At 55.6% G+C, this 20,394-nt stretch overlaps 6 protein-coding genes across 6 annotated transcripts; 2 read left to right on the top strand and 4 right to left on the bottom strand.

Moving 5' to 3' along the window:
• Positions 1 to 371: 371 nt before the first annotated feature.
• MONBRDRAFT_29600 (uncharacterized protein) lies at positions 372 to 1,799 on the top strand (the record flags this gene model as incomplete). Its single annotated transcript, XM_001750064.1, has 1 exon — positions 372 to 1,799. The coding sequence occupies one exon, from the start codon at positions 372 to 374 to the stop codon at positions 1,797 to 1,799; it is 1,428 nt and encodes a 475-aa protein (XP_001750116.1).
• A 2,524-nt stretch (positions 1,800 to 4,323) lies between these two features.
• MONBRDRAFT_34413 (uncharacterized protein) lies at positions 4,324 to 5,891 on the bottom strand (the record flags this gene model as incomplete). The annotated part of the gene is made up of 2 exons (XM_001750030.1): positions 4,324 to 5,798; positions 5,867 to 5,891. 2 exons carry the CDS (start codon positions 5,889 to 5,891, stop codon positions 4,324 to 4,326), a joined length of 1,500 nt encoding a protein of 499 aa, XP_001750082.1.
• A 2,004-nt stretch (positions 5,892 to 7,895) lies between these two features.
• Positions 7,896 to 10,790, bottom strand: MONBRDRAFT_34412 (uncharacterized protein; the record flags this gene model as incomplete). The annotated part of the gene is made up of 10 exons (XM_001750029.1): positions 7,896 to 8,260; positions 8,354 to 8,448; positions 8,539 to 8,633; positions 8,727 to 8,884; positions 9,014 to 9,197; positions 9,341 to 9,478; positions 9,594 to 9,663; positions 9,772 to 10,152; positions 10,241 to 10,327; positions 10,435 to 10,790. The coding sequence occupies 10 exons, from the start codon at positions 10,788 to 10,790 to the stop codon at positions 7,896 to 7,898; spliced, it is 1,929 nt and encodes a 642-aa protein (XP_001750081.1).
• Positions 10,791 to 11,368: 578 nt separating this feature from the next.
• MONBRDRAFT_34411 (uncharacterized protein) lies at positions 11,369 to 14,832 on the bottom strand (the record flags this gene model as incomplete). Its single annotated transcript, XM_001750028.1, has 16 exons — positions 14,705 to 14,832; positions 14,427 to 14,558; positions 14,265 to 14,343; positions 13,986 to 14,149; positions 13,709 to 13,843; positions 13,479 to 13,588; positions 13,354 to 13,414; positions 13,099 to 13,205; positions 12,863 to 12,989; positions 12,695 to 12,769; positions 12,503 to 12,574; positions 12,349 to 12,428; positions 12,157 to 12,220; positions 11,867 to 12,061; positions 11,690 to 11,765; positions 11,369 to 11,583 (listed from the first exon to the last, which is right to left on the bottom strand). The coding sequence occupies exons 1-16, from the start codon at positions 14,705 to 14,707 to the stop codon at positions 11,369 to 11,371; spliced, it is 1,695 nt and encodes a 564-aa protein (XP_001750080.1). The 5' UTR covers positions 14,708 to 14,832.
• A 1,549-nt stretch (positions 14,833 to 16,381) lies between these two features.
• MONBRDRAFT_29595 (uncharacterized protein) lies at positions 16,382 to 18,508 on the bottom strand (the record flags this gene model as incomplete). Its single annotated transcript, XM_001750027.1, has 6 exons — positions 16,382 to 17,294; positions 17,393 to 17,451; positions 17,561 to 17,659; positions 17,759 to 17,977; positions 18,006 to 18,386; positions 18,476 to 18,508. The coding sequence occupies 6 exons, from the start codon at positions 18,506 to 18,508 to the stop codon at positions 16,382 to 16,384; spliced, it is 1,704 nt and encodes a 567-aa protein (XP_001750079.1).
• Positions 18,509 to 19,564: 1,056 nt separating this feature from the next.
• Positions 19,565 to 20,330, top strand: MONBRDRAFT_12212 (uncharacterized protein; the record flags this gene model as incomplete). Its single annotated transcript, XM_001750063.1, has 4 exons — positions 19,565 to 19,612; positions 19,746 to 19,871; positions 20,060 to 20,147; positions 20,231 to 20,330. Coding segments are annotated over 4 exons (362 nt in total), but the record flags the coding sequence as incomplete, so codon positions are not given.
• Between the last annotated feature and the right edge of the window lie 64 nt (positions 20,331 to 20,394).

Below are 20,394 nucleotides of genomic sequence, written 5' to 3'. Positions count from 1 at the left end.
TTCAAACTCGCCCATTCTTCAAAAACCAGAACAGACCTACCTGGCCAAATATCTTGCGTACATTCATCACCGCGCGCTAGCGCTGTCGCTGGTGTGGCGACCCACCCTTTGTCGCCCCCACCTCGTATTCTCCCCCACTTGAATTGGCATTTGCTTCACGCTTCCGTCTAAGGAAAGAAGTGCCTTTTTTTTTTTTTTTTTTTGACAGCAGCCGCCGCTGCACGAGTGGCATAGCTTGCCTGCTTGTTTGCATTTTTTTCTCTCCCACCCCCGCTCCGCGCCGCCGCGCTGCCGTTGTCGTCGGCTTTGGGGCGTTGATCGTGTGATTCAATCTCAAATCTCGCTTCCACCGCTCGCCACTTGATGGTGGAATGGCTTTCTCCGTGCCCCTTCCAGCCTCTACCGCTACCACCGTCAGCATGACCAACCTCGACGATGCCTTTCTTCCCTTTCCTGCCTATCAAGATCATCTTGACACGGCCGCCTTGCACCACTTTGATCGACAAGAACAAGAGCAGCTGAAGCTCAAGCAGCAGCAACAACAGCGCCAACTCTTGCTGCAGCATCAACAACACCAGCAACAGCAACTCCATCGCCAGCAACTTCTCGAACAAGAGCAACAACGCATGCAGCACCACCAACAACAAGCCTGCTCCATCGCCGCCACCACCACGAGCTCGGACTTGAACGAACCCTCTTCCGCCGCCTCTCGGGTCTCGCTCTCCGCTCCCAATCGCTTCACCCCCTGGTCGGCCCTCTTCTCCAGTGAAATGGCCGCCGAATTCTTCCCCACCACCACTTCGGGTGCCATGCCACCTTCCATCGATGCTCCCTCAGCTTCCACTTGGCTTCCTTGGTCCTCGCCCGCCACCAACCCCGCAGCGCCCATTCAGCCCGACGCTCTCCCCTCACCCGTCACCACCACTCCAGGCCCAAATTCGGCCCTTCTCGCCCCTGAGATGGCAGCCGCTGACGCCTCTCACTACCCGAGCAATCCCCCCTCCGCATCTGCCAAGCTCAACCACGACCTGGCCGTGCCCGATCTTGCCCCGAGCGCCTCGAATGCCATCATGCCCGACCTCAACGTGGACGACTTTTTCGACCTGGTGCCAGACAACGATTCCTTGAACATGCTTGAAGAATCCTCAACGGGTATGCACGACTTGGGCGAGGCAGTCGGATATGGTGATTCTCTGGATGCTACTCCCCATCACAGCAACCTTCAGCAACACCAACAACAGCGCGGACACAACAACCTGGCTGCAGCACTGGCTCGCATCACTCAGGAGGCACCCGACAATGCCTCGTTGCGCGACTGGACCACCCCAGGCCGCATCTCTCATCGTGAAGCTCCCCATCTAACGCATCAAGTCGCCTCCACCACAGAGCTCTCCGAACTCAAGGGCGCCGACAAGACCACGCGCACTCGCATCATGGCCCGTCTGGCTGCTCGCCGACGCAAGCGCCGTGAACGCGAGCACGGCCGTAACCTCAGCCAAAAAATCGCCGACTCCAACCATCGCTACAACTCCCTCACTGCTACCCTCGGCAATTTGAGCGTTCAGCGCAACGAACTTCTCAACATTGTCGCTACTCGCTACCACATGCATCGACGCCCGGAAGTGCCGGCACAATTGCGCCGCCCACAGTCGCAACAGCAGCAACAACAACAACAACAGCAGCAGCAGCGACAACAGCAACTTCCGACTCCTTACGGGCTCGCCTCGAGCAGACCCACCACCGCACATCTCGGTTTCTCCCCAAACCAAGCCCCGTCCCTTCTCGACAACTACATGTAAACCAGCCCGATTGTTCTGACTATCGACGACGCCTTGCCCATACCATACCATTATCCTTTTGTTTTCCACCCCTTTGGTCCCCTTCATGTGCTCCCGGAATGGGAATCGGCAAGCGCCCGAGGCGCCACCTTCTTTTCTGATGTCCAAGTGCGGCGTTGCCGTCCATACCGTGCCAATATTCTTTGGCACGGGTCTTTGTTCTTTACTCGTGTTTCTTCTTCCCACTTTTGTTTTGTTATGTTTTAGCTCGAGTCTCCAAGCCGCCGTGCGGCTTTTACGTTTTGGAGTGCAACCTTTCCTTTCCCCCAATGTCCCTTCCTCCCTTCCATCTTTGATGGTCATATCTTTTTCTTTCCTCCTCCCCCTTTTCAGTTCTCGGTGATCGTGGTAGCATAGTTTGCTCCACAGCGCCAGCCGACGCATTTATCCCCCCTAATTTTTGCCTTTAATCTTTTTTTTTTTTGCATGTTGGATGTTGTGCTCTTTTGTCTTCGCTCTAGCCATGGGCAGTCGCCTTGTGGCTGTTTTGGGTTTGTGTGCCCTCGCATGCTTCCTTGCTGCCAAAGTTGCTTCTGCGTCATTTGTTTTAATTTTTTTTCTTTTCCTTGTGGTCTGAGACCTTCACGGCAACTCCCATATCACTCGCATCCCGTGCCCCGCCTCGTCGCCCCTCTAATGGCGGGTGGTGAACATAGGGGATGCTTGTTTTATTGTGGTTGGTCGTGTCTGTATTGTCCTGGCCTGACCTCGTTGAGTCTGCCTTCGACCCCGAGGTCATGCAACTCTCGATTTGCGAGCGCGCAAAGCTTGCTAAACTATATTTACTTCCTTTTAATTTTTTTTTATCATCCAAGCAAACACGCACAATGCACCCACATGCAGCAGATCAGATTGTCAACGCAACAATACCCAAGTTCGCACACATGGGATGCACACGATTGGGGTGACGAGTCGCACTCAAGCGTGTGCAGGACCGGCCGGCGTCATCAAGCGCCGAGTTGATCAGGAACAGAAAAGGAAACAAACAAAAAACAGACAACCGTCGATACCAGGCGCTTCGCGGCAAGTGAGTTGCTTAGGGTCTCGTGGAGATGCGGAGCTGGTGCATGAGGCGCGCCAGGCCGTGGCCGTCGTGGACAACATAATCAGCCCACTGTAACGTGTCAGGCTCTACCTCCACTTCTAAATACTCGCCGTCCGCCGGTGTGGAGACATTGGTCAAGAAGCACGTTTGACAGCCAGCCCCTCGGCCTGAGATGAGATCGTCGACGTGATCTCCAACGACCAGGACGTCGGCCGGATCGATGGGTGGCGCGGTGTAACTAGGTCCTGAATCAGGTGCTTCGGCGTCGTCGTTGGCAATCCGCGCCTGCCACGCCCTTAAAACAGCCAGGGCTGGGTCGGGGTGCGGCTTGTTCTGCAAAACGGCCTGCGTCAGTGTACACTGTGCATCGCGGTAAAAAGCGGGATGCACCCATTGTGGGACCCAGGTCAATCCTTCGATTGCTGCTCGGCCACTCCCGTGATCGCCCCCAAGGTCGTTGCCACTGGTCAAGGTTCCCTCGGCACAGAGCTGCCAGAAGCGATGGAGGGCAGATTCGTTGTTTCGTGTCATGATGGCGCACGGGAGCTGTTCGCGGCGAATGAGGGTCAGAACGTTCTCCATGCCATGGTTCAGCGTCATGTTGGCCAGCCCCAGGGCCTCCTCCTCCTCGATCACTCTCAGGCATTGCTCCCGGGCTTGAGGTGCCACCAGCTCTTGGACCAACGTCAAGATGGAGCGTGCATCTTCTTCACGGGTCGGCAGTCCGCATCGCGCCCGCATCCGCGCAAAGTCGATGGCATGCGGCGCCGTGAGCGTCCCATCCAAGTCAAAGATGAGCCCCCGCAACCGCCGAGCCATTCTCCACCCTGACCCGCTCGCCTCTGCCAAAACAGAACGTCAAACCAATAAACAAACAAGCAGCACCCTCCTGTTGTCTCGAACGCCGCTGGCGCGGATAAAACGTCAAATCAAGGGATACTCTCAGCCTCCAACGCGAGGGACGAGCCGGGAAGCGACCAGAGGGGGCGAGAGAAGCCCGAGACAGAGAGGGGCAGGGAGCGAGAGGGAGGGAGAGAGAGAGAGAGGGACCGGCTCGGGTGCTTGCAATGACTCCAGCCCTGGCTAAGCTGTGTCGTATAAAATTACCACATGGGGTGAAATTATTTTCTTTTTATTTCGGAAACGTCAAAAGGTGTGCGTGCGTTCAGAGGGCTCCAATGGGTTGGGTTGATGCAGCGCGGCTGGCGCGGCGGTTTCACGGTGTAAAGGAGGAAAGGTCGGATGCAGAGGGGTATCATTGAAGTTTCAAAGTCAATGTTGATGGCACAGATTTGCGCAAGGCTCAACAGCAAGGGCGTTCGCACTTTGACTGCGCTGCCTCGAGCGCAAGGAATCATAAGGAGAAAAAAGCAGCATACCAAACAAAACAAGAAAAAAAAAAAAAAAACCAGAAGAGAGTCGGTGCTTGGAATACACCCATTAAAACACCCAAAAGCCAAAGGTCAGGGGGGGCAGCTCCACACCGCCGCAAGCGTCTCGCGGGCGGCCCGGCATGGCGGGGGCGTGGCCGGCTTCGTCCACAAAGAGAGGGACCCCGTTGAGCGCCATGACGCGGCTTTCATATGCAGGCTTGTTTGTTTGCGGTAAACGGTTCATGTCGGTGTACGGTGTCAGCACATATTCCTCACAAGAGCCACCACTACCGTCAAAGCCGGATATATTGAGCTGGAGGGTGGTGTTAGCCTGGAGGTTGGCGGCCAGCAAAACGCGCTGGGATGCGTTTCGGGCGGAGGCGTAGACGGCCGCCACAACCTGATCCAGCTCTGGAGTTCGAGCACTGTCGGCGGCCTGCAGGTCAAGGGCGTAGAGTTCGCGGCCCACCAGCGTTCGGTAGAGGAGGGTCGTAAAGTAATCTGGGTTGGGTCCGATGGGCTCGACGGGCCAGTTGCCGAGCAGACTGTAGTTGTAGCCAATGAGGGATTGTCGGGCCATGAGGGTCAGGTTACGCTCCGTCATGAGTACGAGCCGCTGGACGAGCCAGAGTGAGTTGAGGTAGGCGTTGGTGGCGCCGTCCACGCCCTGATGACAGACCGAGTCCGTTTCAGTGAGCCAGACCTCAGCATGTGGGGCCAACTCGCCGGCAATGGCCGTCATGTTGGCCAAGAGCCGGCCTGCCAGCCCCGTGTAGGTGGTGTTCCAGAAGCGACTAGCGTTTGGGCTGCTGGCCACAAAAGGCTGATGGTCAACAGTGCCCAAGTCGTCGGCATGAAAGTCGTATGTGTGCCACGAGACGACGTCGAGCGTAGGCGCTGCCAAGCCGGTAAACTCTCGCACCCACTCCAGTTGCTGCACAATGCTGGCATCCTGGTCCGTCAAGGCGGCTTCAATGCTGCTATGTCGCTGCAGCGCCACGTCAGGCCCCGCGAGACGGGGACAAGCTGACCCGCACCCACTGGCATTGAGCTGCGCACGCAGTGCTCGGTAGCCCGTGGTAATCTCCGGCTGGACTTGCTCGTTGGTGTACGTGTAGGCATAAATGCTCTGGTTGGAAGCCAGGGCATAGCCAACCAAATCTTGCGCTTGCGTCAGATTGGCGGTCAGTCCAAAGATGAGGGCATGCTCTGTGCGATCGGCAAACTTGACCACGTCATCCCAATAAGGTCGCGTCATGGTGCACACCGCCTTGCCGCCGCAGGCACAGGGCGTGGGCGGCTGATCACTGGTCAAATCATAGCTGTACGTATTCCCGTCCGTTCCACCAATGCGTAAGATCCCGCCCGCCAGGTTGGCAGTCAGCTGCACAAACTTGGGGTCCGAAAAGTTGAAGGCCTGCTTCAAGACACAGACGTCCATCGTCACCGACGTCAACCGCAGTGGATCGGCCTGCCCAGCCAGCACATTGTGATAGGTGGCCGTCACCACCAACGGTTTAATCGCCTCCACCTTTGCCCCATCTGCAGCCACCCCATCCATCAACAACCCCACCAGCAACACACCCACTACCACCGCCAGCCACCCATACCCGCCACGGACGCCACGGACGCCATCCGCTCGCCACCACCTCAGCCCCTGCTCCATCTCTCTCTCTCTCTCTCTCTCTCTCTCTCTCTCTCTCTCTCTCTCAAACGCAGCACGAATTTATCTGACAAAATGGGACTTGCCCATGCACCCCATGCACTAAACATCTGACAACCATTACAAAAAAGGGAAGCATGTTTTACTTTTCATTTTTCGAATTTCCCGTCCTCTTCCAAATTTGGGAGTAAGTGTGTGTGTGTGTGTGTGTGTGTGTGTGTGATGATGAGACTGGACACACGAAACGGCAGCGCCCCCCCACTGCTGGCTGCTCCGTACCGCTGGCGTTTGTGGAGTGCACTAGCGCTTTCAGGTTTTTGGATGGGCAAGTTGACATAGAGATAAGACAGCGTTGTTGGGTGTGCAAGGGACTGGGGACGGGCCTGTTCATTCGAGTTGTTCGTGTTTGTGTCTCCCTGTTGTTGGTCCGCACGAGCGCTCGAGGCCTCCACAACTGCTGCGGCGCGTTCGGCTGAACCTTTGGTGCCTCTGCTGACACCCAACACCCGTTTCATCCAGCTCGTGTCTCTCTGTCTCGCTCTGCTTTTTGATGCTCTTTGTGCGGTGAGGTGGTCTCCTGTCGGTGCCGCACCGTTGATTGACTGGATGCCCACCGTTTCGCTGCCCTTGTTCCTGATCAAGGCTGCGTGTAGGTGTCAAAAAAATTATAAAAAAAAAAAAGACATTCGGCGGTTTTGGGATACGAATGAGAAGGAGCGCCTTGCTGTGGTGACGGCATTACGCTTCAGCTTCCACTGCGACTTCATCATGACCAAGGCCACACGTGAGGGGCCGTCCGGCGAGACCATCAAGGAGATTCGCTGCTTCCCTGATGAGAAGGTTGGTTGACCATGTCCCTCTCTGAATTCATGCGCTGCCACTGCCTCACAAACTGTCACCGCTTGGCCTTTATAGCTACTGGATACCATTGCTCGTCTGATGAATGATGAGGAGGACGGTAATGTCGTCGAGTTCAAGGTGGGCGAGACTCGTCCATACGCCTCGTTGGCCGTTAACCCTCCCACACTCATCACCTGTCTTGTTCCCCATTCTTGTGTGTGAATGTGTGTGCGCGCGGGTGTATATGTGTGACGCCTCGACGGTCTACATCCGCAGATCATTGGCAAGCTCTACCTCCCGGGTGACATGGAACGGCCCGTTGCCAAGTTTCATGGCCGGTTGGTAGCTTACATGCACGAGGTTTGAGTCACCTGTGCCATCACTCACCCTGGCTTGCGATGGACTACATGACAGCGCTCTGGAGATTCGAACAGACAAGTTGGATGAACCCATCACCATCAAGATTACCGACTTTTAAGGCCTGGCCTCCCTTTTCCGTGTGCTGTCCCCGTTGGCAAGCAAGTGACCGCAGCTTTTGGGCCGACCCACGAGCGCTTTTCTATTTGAGCCTTGATTGACCCTGATCCATAGCCGTGCACCTAAACCCTGCGTGGAATACCCGACCTTCGCGTTGGCCCGAGTCTGATGACAAAAAGAGTTTCCCCTGCACTTCCCGGCTCATGTGCAGCAAGCCTCTGTTGTCGTGTACAGGACGCGCCGGCATCGGCACTTGTCCCTAGCCAGAGTTCTGTCTCCCTGTGCTCTCAACCCTCGCTTGGCGCCTTGCTTGCCCACGCATGTGTCGGCGTGAGGCCAGAAAGCTTGCATAAATACAAATTCACACCTTAACAGCTTTGTCACATGCGCATCACGACTTGCAGTGTAGAAAGAGAAGAAGAAGCAGAGTTCAAAATCAAAGTTTAAATTCATTCGTCTGTCGAAAAGGGTCGAGCAAAGCGCGCGCTTTGCTCCCCGTGACTGTCACAAAACGTTCATGTCATCGTGTACCGATTAACAAACAATGGGGGGCATCATAGACGTCCTGTCGTTGAAACAGTATGCGAGCTGAATAAAATGACCACAGGGTTGTTGCTCATTGCTCGTGGCCCTGTGGAGAACCGCGCGCGATACTCGCCCTACTCCTCCTCGTCCACAAGCAGCGTCTCATCCACGATTGCTTTCTTCTTTGAGTTGCTGCCCTCGGAAGGATCAATGAGCTGTTCGAGCGCACGAATGCCGGAAACGCCTCCAGTCTTGGACCGGCCCTTGGGCTTGTATTCCAATGCCTCTTTCCATGTCGTGCACTCGCGGATGGCCATGGGTACTAGTCGGCCCAAGTGCGTGGCCAGGGGGTGAAGGTGGTTGCGCATCGTGTTGAACTCGGTCCAAAAGTCCTCCACCAAGTGGAACTCGCGCAACTTTTTGGCGTAGTGAAACCCGGGTCGGTTCAGCCGAATCACAGGGTGCAAAAAGTTGCTTTTGTGCGCATTCTCGAATCCGCCTGTTCAAGAAACCAATCAGATCATTCTTAAAAAAAAAAAAAAAAAATGGAAGGAAAAGGCAGTTGAAGACAAACAGGCCTCGAAACACGCACCCGTCGCACGGCCCTTGCGAACCGTGTCGCAACCAGGACAACTAAAGTCTTCCTTGTACTCGAGTGTGACCGTAAGGGTAAACTTGTCGGCAAACCTGAGCGTGCAAGGGAGGTTAAACAAGCGGTGAGAACTACATCCATGTCAGGGCCTGTCAACGCAACCAGTGCGCGGTTTGAGACGATACCGCGTGGCGACTTGTGAAACCGGCATATCCTCATAGTACTGGAGCATCCATGTCTCAGGATCAATCACGATAACATCGCCCAAAACATGGAACATCTAAAGGAAAGAAAGGGGTCAAAGGACGATCAAGGAACGTGATCATGTGCCAAGCCCAGTGATGGAACGGCTGCTCCAACTTGAACCTCCTACCTGGTATATGCTAGATGCGTGGTTGATGCGATCCACAATCTTGTCCATCACATCACAGTAGTGCATTTCAGTGTACGGGAGCGGTGTGGCTTCATACCGCTCCATCAGAAGATGGTACAGGGTTCGCGTCAGATAGCGGAAACCATGGATAAAGCCACCTAAAGGGGAAAAAAAAGTTAAAAAAAAACAAAAAACATGATGCGTTAAATGGACGAGGACCAGAAAGGAATCCAGACAATCTTTTTGTGGTGTGCGCCCATGTCGGAAGAAAATCAACCTAAACGTACCCGAGGACTTGCGATAATCACGACTGTGCGCGGCCGTGCCAGCAACATAAAGATGTTTGGCAGTATCAGCCTGGTACCAGTCATCAAGGGAGAGATACTTGCGAGCTGTCGTGGTGAAGTTGGGCTGAATGCCACCGGCGATCAGAGGATCGGCATCAAAGCGATACCCCATGCAGTTGATCACCTAGGGCCACCATTGAACATCAGTGAAAAAAGCTAGTGCGAGAGCTGGCTGGCAAGCAAAAGGGCAGCAAGAAACAACACAAAACAGAACAAAACAAAACAAAGCAAACAAAACAAACAGGCAAGGGCAAAAATTTGATGTACCTCATCGTAGGGGTGGCGTATGGCACCTTTGCCATAGAGGGGCACGCCATTGCGGAACTGACGGAATTTGCCGTCATCACACTTTTGAAGTTTTGTGCGGCGGGCGTCGGCCTCCATAAAGCCATCCTGGGACTTGAGCTGCGATTTGAATGAAAGCAGACGGGCTCGTGTGAGATGCATGGCGAGTCGTGGGTCAGCGGCACGTAAATAGTGGAATGCCATGGATGGGGCAGCAGCACGGGGCACCACGTACTTGGTACATGTCGAGCAGCAGGCCGTTGACGGCACGAATGTCACCAACGTAGTGCGTTTGCCAAGCCAGCCTATGATCCATCATCGCATCAGGGAGGGGTCATGAGCTGGCTCTGTTCTCTGCCCAATCTGTCTACGCCAGCCATGTCCCGGCAGGGGTGGTTCAACTCTAGCCTCACCGGATACGAGTACGAGAGAGAAAGTGGACGTAGTTGGCGCGCTCAGAGGCTGTGGTGCCAACCTCGAGGGCGGAATTGCCCTTGCCAAGAATCATGACGTTTTTTCCCGCATAGTGTTCCGGGTCAATCGATGCTTCACCGCAAGGGGTGTAATCTGTGGCATTGACACCATCGGGGACATAGGGTTGATACATGCCTGTGGCCATGACGACGACCTCGCAGTGCAGCGGAGGATTGTCCGTGGTAAGCAGAGCGTAGTGTGCTCGGCGGGCGTCGCAGCTATCCTCGTGACATGTCACATCACTGAGTGGAACAATGGCATCGACGTTGGTGTTATAGGCGATGTTGAGATTGTAGGTCAAGGCAAAGTCCCGCAAGTACCTATGAGGTGGCAGGAACGTGTCAAGGGACAGTCCTAAGGCACGGTGCACGCATGTAGAAGGAGGGCAGGGCGGGGCCGCTGGCGTACTGCGTATAAACATCGGCTGAGGGCCAAAAGTCGGGTGTGTAGTTGGTGAACATGGGCATGGCCTCGTCATCGGTTAGCAGCGAGTTCCTGCGCACGGTCGCGGGGATTGTCACGTTGCGAGCGAGCAGGTGCCAGCATGGATGAGTAGGCGCAGGCACGAGGTCATGGGAGGCGGGTGCTGCGATCGGACTCACCAGTCATGGCGTAGATTGTAGTCACGGTTGGTCTTGCCCGTGTAGCGCTTGTTGATCGAGATGAGCTTGCGGTGGATCGGGTGATGCTCAAAGAAGCTCCCTGGGCGCGGGGCACGGTCGAGAATGACGTAGTCGCGGTTGGCCTTTTGCATGTAGTAGCCCAGCTGAAGACCGGCCGGTCCGGCACCAATGATGCAGTACTTGGCAGCGTCAGGGAGCGGGACCCGCTCCTCACCAGCAGCCTCTGACAAGCTATCCGGTGTGTCAGCGTTGACATCTTGTCCCACCGCCACCATCACTCCTAGTCCCCACACCAAGACACCCGCCCAGACCAGGGGAAGCCAAGCGCCAGCCATTGTGTCGTGTCGTGGGGGGGGGGAGGCTGCAATAACGCATGCACGAAGAACAAAGAGGTGTGCTCGCAGACAACCACCGGCCGTCCAAGCAGTCAAAATCGCTACAAGCCGATCTTGCCACCGCCTCGAAGCACCGACACGTCGGATCCAGCCCCGCTGCGCCTCTGTATCCCTGGCCAACTACACCCACTCAGTCTCGGACCAAGATCCAAATGACTCATCGCCCTCTTCGTCAACCACGAAAGAGATTGAGAGAGAGAGTAGAGATTTAGAGAGAGAGATTTAGAGAGAGAGAGAGAGATTTAGAGAGAGAGAGATTTAGAGAGAGATTTAGAGAGAAGAGAGAGAGAGAGATTTAGAGCGAGAGAGAGAGAGAGAGAGAGAGAGAAGAGCGAGGGCTGCAAGAATACATCATGCTGACAATTGGTGGCGTGACAACCCCGTAACTGGTTGACTTTCATCTCATGGTGCTCGAACGCCGGATGGTTGTGGTACGGAAGGCCGGCTAGTTGTGGGGACAGATGCAAAATGGCGTTCAGTTGCAGCGTGGGCTAGGCTCACATCATATTTTTTGGGGTTCACATCAATGCGCCAGAACGACTGGCGACGGTGGTGGCGGCAGCAGTGGGGCTTGCACCCGAAGTTATGGATCCCGTACGCGTGCTGGAAGATTGCAGCAAGACCTTGAGGGCAAGCGACTCCAGCGCCACCGAAGGGCCACGCAGATCTTCGCGAATAAACCTGAAAATGTCTTCGGTAACCCTTTTCCGCGTCAATGCATCGACAGGGGCTCCTGACAAGGTCGGATAAGCCAGTGTGGACGGTAAGTCTGTTGCAGCGTCGTTCAACAAGTCGAGTCGGTCGGGGGTGTGCTCTAAAGTTGGACAGGGTAGACATACCACGAAGACACATGCCCACCAGTTGCTCATACGCGCGGATGTCATGTCGGCGCTCTTGGAGAACGGTGGGTGCCACCTAGCACGACAACGTGCAAAAAGTCATCAGACCAAAGTTGCGCGCACGCATACTGGCTCAAAATTATAGCCCTTCCAAGTTGGTCTTTCACAAAGACTCACCACAGAGCGCAGAAACTGAATGCCGTCAACAGGGTTGCGCGCGGCTAGATCCCGTGCATGCAGGCAGCGGAGCTGAAAGGCACATTCAGCCAGTATGTCATCAGCTTGAGGCCGCTGCACGTAAAAGCGCCACAGGTCGCCCAACCGTGCCCGACTCTTCTTGCTCGCTGGGTTGCCGCCAAACATGTAGTGTGTCTAGTTTCATCGCGCAGCCGTTAGCTCAAGGCGCAGGGATCGGGCGGGCAATCGGTGCAGTCTGGTCTTGCCTGGGTCTGGGGATGATACAGAACCTGGTGAGCATAGCGCGGCAGCGGACTCATGCTCTCACAGTGCGCTGTCACTTCTGCCAATCGCCTGTCGTGCCAATGTTTTAGGAATGCGGTTCCAATGAGAAGGCTGTACTGTTGAACAGGCGAACAACCACGCACAAAGAACAGACTGGCACAGGGACTGCGGGACAGGAGACATGCGTCGGTTCTGACCAGGTTTCAGAATTGCAGTTATAGATCCACAAATGATTGCCAATTTTGGACTGTCCAATCGCAGTCTCCTTGACAATACCCTGCAGACCAGTGCGTGAGGTATCCGCAAAGAGACCAGCTGGCATTACTCTAACCATTCGCAAACACGACAAACCGAGACAATGTAAATCTCATTCCGCGTGGGATCACAGCTTCCACGCTGTGTAAACCCAGCGGTGGGACCACCCTAGCCATTCAGCACAGATGACAAATAAGCCATCTACGCCCTCGTAATACTTTATCATGCCCGGAGCCTTGGTACAACTGCGGGTTGCCCGGTTGGCACCAAGATCAGGCGGGCTCTTACAAAGCACATGGCATCGTGCTGCACAAGTGTCACCACGTCTTGCGAGGTATCGTAGCGCAGAAAATCAGCCAAGTGCTGCAAGCAGGCGGTAAATGCTCATCAGCACGGACACAAAACTCGGCGTCGCAAGACATCAATCCGGCCGTCGAACGTAGTCAATGAACACACCAGACCCGCGCGCTGGCCACCAAAAATGTAGAGGCTCTTGGTTGTAGGCATAAACACCATGGTATGGCCAGACCGCCCGTAGAAGCGGGTATCGCTGGGGCACTGACCCCGCCGCTCACCATCCTCCCTGAATACGAGGTCCGATTCATCATCACGTGAGAGGCCACTGCGCTCGTTCCCCACGAATCAAAACGTGGCTCAAGTATAGCCAGCTGTCCATTGTCACAAGGCCTCACCGCAGAGTTCTCCATTGTCGAGACTGGCAGTCAAAGGCGTAGAGACCACCATAGAGGTCTCCAATGGCCCCCAGCCACATGGCTCGCCCCCCAGAAATGTATACCGTCTGTTCAAAGCGGCGTGCAGCGCCCGCGGGCCGGTTTGAGATCGACGCATGAGAGGAAATGAGAGGAAGGGGGAAAAAAAAAAGAGAAAAAGATGAAGAAATGGCCAAAGTGTACATCATGTCATTGGCGGATTGGCAGGAAACGTACGCCTGCTTCATCGTCGATTGACATCTGCGCATCGTAGAGAAGCCGTGGTCCTCGTCCATTTCTAGCACGGCCGAGAAATGAGCCCTTGCGTCTCGTCTCATCCATCAAGCCCAGAGTCAACGTACTGAGCAACCATGGACCAAGCGCGGCGGGCAATACTGTAGACAAAGAGGTGGGGCCTTGTCGAGTTTTCAGTCTGTTCCTCGCGGTCAATGTACTGTCCAAAGACATACAACTATCGGGTGCATGTGTCAGCAGCCATATGTCCGGGGAGGTAGGATCGATGAGCTGGGACACGCTGCATTCATCTGGCATCACAGGCGACCGCAACAAACATGACACCCGGCCGACGTACTTCTTGACGTCGAACGCTAATGGCAGCGCAATGGCAGGAGCGGGGGCAAGGTCCGCCATCATCCTCGACATCGGGCGACAACAATTCCCAGGTTTCGTTTATAGTGTCAAATCTCCACAGGTCTCCCAGGTCACGCTGCAAGTGAGAGAACAGGCCCAAAGATTACATCAATCAAAAGTACGAGGCAAACATTTGTCCTTTGGGAACATGATCGTCACAGAGGGGGGTCGCGTGTGCGCGTGTACGCGAGGAAAAAGAGGTGGGTAGCCAAACATACTCGGCCGTCCCACCCGCCAAGAAGGTAAATGACGTTATTGGAAGGGTCAATGCACATCTGATGACCCCCACGCGGGCCTGGGCGGAGCGGCTGCGAGGCGGTCTGATTTATTGAGTCGGGACTGTGGCAAACCACCTGCTCCCAGTGCAACTGCGGCGTGCAAGCTGGTGGTAATTGTGGAGCAGGGAGCAGGGAGCAGGGTGTGTGTGTGTGGGGGGCATGAGAGTTGTCGTGAGCTTTATTTGGCAGAGAGGGCACCACCGACGAGTCAGCGCACACCTGCTAGATGGTCGTCGAACAAAGAGAGCTCGGTGGAGCTCTGTTGCAAAAACTTGAGCGCGTCCAAGCTTTGCCCCGGCTATTGACGAATGGTTGGTAAAAAAGACAGGAAGTGTGAGACGTAGGCTTCCCTTTCTCAAGCGTTCGCTGTCGAGGACTCACCGTCGCTAATCGGTGTCGTAGTTCGGCCACGAGACTGTGTTCTAGTGAAATCTTGTGACGCTTGGCAATTAGTTCGGAGCAGTCGGCCAAGTCTTCCCGAGACTGCAGGTACTTGATGCACAATCGCAAGGCCTATCAGCACGGCGATGTATCCCCATTGAGTCAATCGGCACTGGTTGCGGCACCCAACCGAGCATTGACCAATGATGGGCCAACGAGCCAGAAGAGAGACATTGAAGCGGGGCTTCTTGAGGGCGCGGGTGCGGGTGCGGGTGTACCATGTCCTGCTGTTGGCGCTCAAAGTCTGAGCATGCTCGGGAAATGAGCTGTGGATCAGTGAATCCAAGAAGCTGAATGTACCAGATGGATACGCTGCTTCCTGAGAAGGGAGCATAGGGCACAATCTGTTGCAGGCGCCCATGGTGGGCTTGTGAGGCATCGGCGGGCAGCTACCCACAAGCGCAAACTGGACAGCTATCCACAACCACAGACTGGACTGCAGACGGATCAATCGGCATACCTTGAGGTAGCGGCACACCATGGGGCCTTGTAAGTTGTTGGGGGTCCGGAGGTCAAAAGTCTCGGTGAAGCAGTCGTTCTGCATGCCCGAGTGCAACAATAAGACCCAGCTTTCGGGCTAGAGACACGGTCCATCCAATGTCCAACGCAAGATCGGGTGGGGGGAAAAATGGGGCAACGCAAGATCGGGTGGGGGGAAATAGGGGTAGGGGGACGAACAACAAGGTGAGGCGCGTCGAGTCGGGCAGGGCGGGGCGGAGCCGATGCGAACACACGTCGTAGGCGCCGTAGACTTTGAAGCGTTTGAGGTTGCAGCTGTGTTCGAGGCAGCCACAACAGGCGTGAATGGGGCGGGCACACTGGGAAAGAAAATGGCGATTGCACAGAATGGGGATGCTTGCTCACATGCACTCTTGTCGGTGCTTGCCAAAGGCAATGTGTTTGAGGATGGCGGGTTGGGAAAGCTTTAGGATGAGCTCTTGCTGAAACCGCGCCACGCAGTTCCAGCGTGACTGCTCATCATTCGGCTTGTCCTCAAAGATGCCTCTACGGGTGTTTCGGGACGCATGAGTGAGCACTTTGCCATGGATGTGGCACCGAGATGATGGCTGCTTGGCGTGGCGGCGGCTGCACCTGGGATGGTAGTCGGCTGTGTAGGATGACCAGGAGTGGAGGTCATAGTCAATGGGCTTGGGCTCCATCTGGGCGTCATCGGTCTTGAGGGCACCGGACGCAGCATCGCGCAATGTGCCTGCTGCTGCGCCCACAGTCTGCGTCGAGCTGGTTGTTGCCAACATGCTGCCAGTTCCGCCAGTCGAGCTCCAAGCTCGGCTTGGAGCTCTTCTTTCTGGGTGAGGCGAGCGTTGCTTCAACACTATCCGAGAAACGAACCAGCTCGCTTGTCGTGTAGCTTGACCGTACCCCAGCCACCACTAGCAGCCCCTCACAAAGTCAAACTCTCTCGCCCTTCTCTCCCTGACGCGCACAGCATCACCCAGAACAACATCCCTGCCCCGTTCCAAATCACTGGCGCGGCCGCGTTGTCTCCGCAAAAACTGTGTGTGTGTGTGTGTGTGTGTGTGTGTGTGTGTGTGTGTGTGTGTGTGTGTGTGTGTGTGTGTCTGCTCTCTCTCTCAAAAGCCTGACACTTGCAGTGGTCGAAGCAACGACTTGCATCACAAGGGCAGCAAATGTCATCAAGTTTTTGTTGGAGTTTGATCAAGGAGACAAGCGAGTGAGGCGTTTGAGAGAAGAGCTTGGGAAGGATGCAAGTTCGCTTTTTGGGGGACCAATGGCAAGCGGTGCATGGAGTGACTCCATGCTACACAGCGCGCAGCGCTGATATTGAGAGTCGACTTTAGGGACGAGGAGAGAAAGAGAAGAAAGGGAGAAGGGGCGGGGGGAGAGGGCGTGACGCGACGCGCGAGCGTAATCAATCAGGGGCCGGCTGGGGCAGCGGCCTGGCGCGCGGCCTGAACGGCCTGTCTTCGCCGCTGCGCAGCAATTTTATTGCGTCGGATAGTGGCTTCCATCTTCTTCTTTTCCATCCGTAGCTTGACAGCCTCCGACATGGACGGGGTCGGTGTGGACTTTGAGCCCACGGTTTGGGCTGCATTGGTTTTGGCTTTGCCGAGAGTGTGGTTCTCACCGGCGTTTAAAGACCGACGATCGGCCCCACCCAAAGGCACAGCAGAGACGGGAGCCACACTGCCGCGCTTTGCAGGCAACGGGGAGGGCTGCAACGGTGCACCACGCTTCATCGCCGAGATTGGCGAGCGAGTTGTTGCGCCCTGCAAAGGGCAGGAGGGAACTCGTTTGGTCGTGGATGAATCAGGGTCGGGCTGGGCATGGGTTCGGCCTGTAGTGGTAGTTGTAGACGCGTGATGGCGCACTGAGATTGGTGCCGCAGGCCCCGATTGGGATGCTTGTGACGCGGGCCGTGGAGTGCGGGGGGATGTTTTTGTTGATGCAGCGTCGCTGCTGCTGTTGCCATGACCCTTGGATGATTCTAGTCGATGTAACAGATCGACCACATCCGGCTGCGTCAAAAACGCGTCCAACTCATCCTCGTCAGCACTCTCGTCGCCAGCGGGGTCAAGGGGGGTCATGGCAGAGGCACGATCGCTGTTCCGCCGCAAGGGGGCTGACGCAACAGTGATGGGCGTGGTGGAGGCTGTTGCCGGAACGTTGCCACCTGGCGGGGCCGGCGAATCATGGCCTGGGGAAGCAGCACTGGCATGACCAACGCCATGGCCGGCGGTCTGGCGTGATTCTTCATCCCGCAGCTTGGCCACCAAGTCATGGAGTTGGTCCAAGCTGCGGCGGCGTCGCTGCCAAACGGACCGCGTCCTATAGTATACATTATGTCACGCACTCTCACTGAGACGAGACGCGGCATCGTCGTTTATGCGGCCAACTCCAATTGTCAGGGGGGCACCCACACGCACCGTATGACAGGGGGTGTCGGTGAGGTGCTGCAGGCCACTGACGCCTCGGCGGCCCGTCGCTGCGTAGCACCGCGTGCGGGACAAGTTGGTGGCAAGGTGAGCGCGCAGGATAGCAGGCATGCGAGGCAAGCAAGGCGTGCTCGCACTGGCAGAGGGACGGACGCGTACATGGAGCAAGTAGGTCTGTAGGCGATTCTCGCCCTCGTCACGCGTCTCGCCACGGGACGAGAGGGTGCGCACAATCAAGGCAATATCTTTCCGGGAAACCTGCTCCAAACCGATCCGACATTCATGCAGGGGTGAAAGGGCATGAGAGTACACGAGGCTTTTCGATTTGTGGCACAGGCCAAAAACCATCAAACACACCGAGCGTCGCGGGGTGGGCATCGGAAGTTCCCTCTGCGAGGGCGACTCATCCCAAAGAACGCTGTGTTCGGGCAAAGCAGCATTCGGTGGCGAGTCTGCGCCGACGGTGGCCGTCGTTCCAGGTACATGCGAGGGTCCCGCGGGCCGCAGCGTGTTGGGCGTCTCAAACAGCTCGGTCGAACCGGGCCGGGGGTGAAGGACAGCCTTGCGACTCATTCTCTGCAGATGCAGGTGCAGGTGCAGCAACCAAGACAAGACGCTTTGCTGGAGCGGGGGCGTGCCGCCACGATAGCGCCCAAATCAGGTTGCCTTCCGACTTGAAACGTGAACAAGCAAGGCTGTTCAGTGACTCCAAGGGAAAAGAGAGAGAGAGAGAGAGAGAGAGAGAGAGAGAGAGAGAGAGAGAGAGAGAGAGAGAGAGAGAGAGAGAGAGAGAGAAGGGGAGAGACAGACAGACAGAGAGAGACAGACAGACAGAGAGACAGATAGACAGAGAGAGGAAGAGAGGGAGAAAAGGCGATTCAAACTCCGAAGGGCAGCGGCAGCGGCTGACTGTCACTGTCCAGTTTGGCGCCCAAACACGACGGGTCGCCTCGGACCATCCACCTGGAAAGAATAATATCAGCACCTGTCGTGAGTCCAGCAAGACCACCACAATTTCAAAGAGCACCTGCTCCGTCTAGTTGCCCTGCACCACGGCTTTTGCCGTCGACTCACCCCCTGGTATACCCCGCCTCTTGGCGCTGCCATTCACTGCCGCGGGCGCGCGCGCTCTCTCTCTGATTTCTGATTTTTTTTTTTTTTTGTTGTCACGCGAGCGAGGTGCACAGGCAAAAAGGTGTTGTTCTGCTGAGCGGCTTCAAGCCGTCGGAGTTTGAATTTTCCCGCGGGTGGCTGTCGAAGATGAATTTACCCCTTTAAAGTTGATCAAGGTGATGTGACTTCGCAATCTGGACACCTCCACCATCACTGCGAAACACCTTGCGACAACAACGTTTATAATCACTTTACAAAGTAAGCTTATTTATTGTAACAAAACGACACAAAACCTCTAAATCACAACAAAAACTCATCTGCACCCTTCAATGCTACCTCATGTCATATCTTATCAGTATGTTACAAGCTACACTTTTGAATCAGGTACGACAGGAGTGACGGGGGTTTAAGCCTTCTCACATGTTCTGCGTGTGTGCAGCCGCGTGTGTGTGTGTGTGTGTGTGTGTGTGTGTGTGTGTGTGTGTGTGTGTGTGTGTGTGTGTGGAAATGGCAGCCGGCGGGTACCGAGCTCGCGCGCTGGACGGCTTGCGGTTGTATCTGTCTGGTTTTTAATTGCTGTTTTTCTTTCGTCATTGGAGGAGGCTGGGTGAGGGGCGGCGAGGCGGTGATGGGTTTGTGTGCTGTTTTCTTGAGAGTGGCGTTGTCTTTTGGCTAATGGGGGGAGATGAAACGGCAGCGCGCCTGATTTGATGTCAAAGATCGACTCAGCGCCGTGATGTGCTTGTGGAGTTGGTGGCTGGTCTTCAGCTCCTTGTTGCGTTGTTGTCTGTGCTCTGTCATGCCGCTTGCTTGCTTGTAAAGGCACTGGCATCTGCGTAACTTAACGAGCAACTTTTTCAGCTAGCTCGCAAGCGCGGGTCGACTCATTTTTGTTCCGCTGCGCTTGACATCGGGCATCCTGTAACTCTAGTGTAGATGCTGTCTTCGACGGCCATTGCCTCAATTCTGCTCGACCAAGGCGTCGATTGGCTTCTGCCTGCACAACAGGAACAAGCTCCACCTCTATCCCCCTCAGCCAGCACCCCTGCCATGTCGGACGAGACTCAGCAGGTTGCGGCCGCAGCTGCCGAAATCGCTGTACGTCCCAACCTTGCTTCATTTGTTTGCTTTTCTTTGAATCGTTTCTTTCCTGTGCTCATGATGGTGTCGTGTAATTTCGACTCGTTGTCGCTCATCCTGCTATTGTCCCAAACCTTACTGCCTTATGTAGGCTGACTCCAGCGTCTCTGCAAGCGAGATTGCTTCGGGCGAAATCAAGAGCAAGCCCCAGCAGAAGAAGGGTGGCAACAAGAAGGACAAGAAGGAGAAGAAGGACAAGGCCCAGGCTGGTCAAAGTGTACGTCGAGCTCGCCAAGATGACACCTTTAAATGCCACCGCCCCTCGTTTTCGCGGAATGAGGGGCAAAGACTGCTCCCGATGTGCAGCTTGCTGAATCAGGGCGCGACGCATCATACTTTTCAAGGATGGGTCACGTACATTTGTTGCCTGACTTTGCTTCTGTGGTGGACGCGTCTTTACTCTAGGCGAGTGTTCCCGAGCCTCCTGCGTACATTGGCTTCCGCGAGGACATTTTCGAAGAGCTCTGGGCTGAACAGCAGAAGGAGCTGGCTGGTAGGTGGCGTATACCTGGTCTCGGAGCTGGCATTCAAGCTATCATGGGCTGTGCTGTCACTGACTTGGTTATGATTTGGTAGAGCGCGAGAGCAAGGCCATTACCATCACCTTGCCCGATGGCAAGCAGGTCCCCGGCGAAACTTGGCGCACGTCCCCCTACGACATTGCCAAGGGCATCAGGTACGTCGGGCAAAGCCTTGTTAACAACATGCACGTTGCTGTGGTCGCGCGCTCTCTCTCGCTG

The sequence above is a fragment of the Monosiga brevicollis genome, genomic scaffold (assembly GCF_000002865.3).
Source record: "Monosiga brevicollis MX1 MONBRscaffold_36 genomic scaffold, whole genome shotgun sequence".
Taxonomy (NCBI): Eukaryota; class Choanoflagellata; order Craspedida; family Salpingoecidae; genus Monosiga; species Monosiga brevicollis.
The sequence above is the reverse complement of the archived record's forward strand: the minus strand, read 5'-3'. Positions and strand labels throughout refer to the sequence as shown.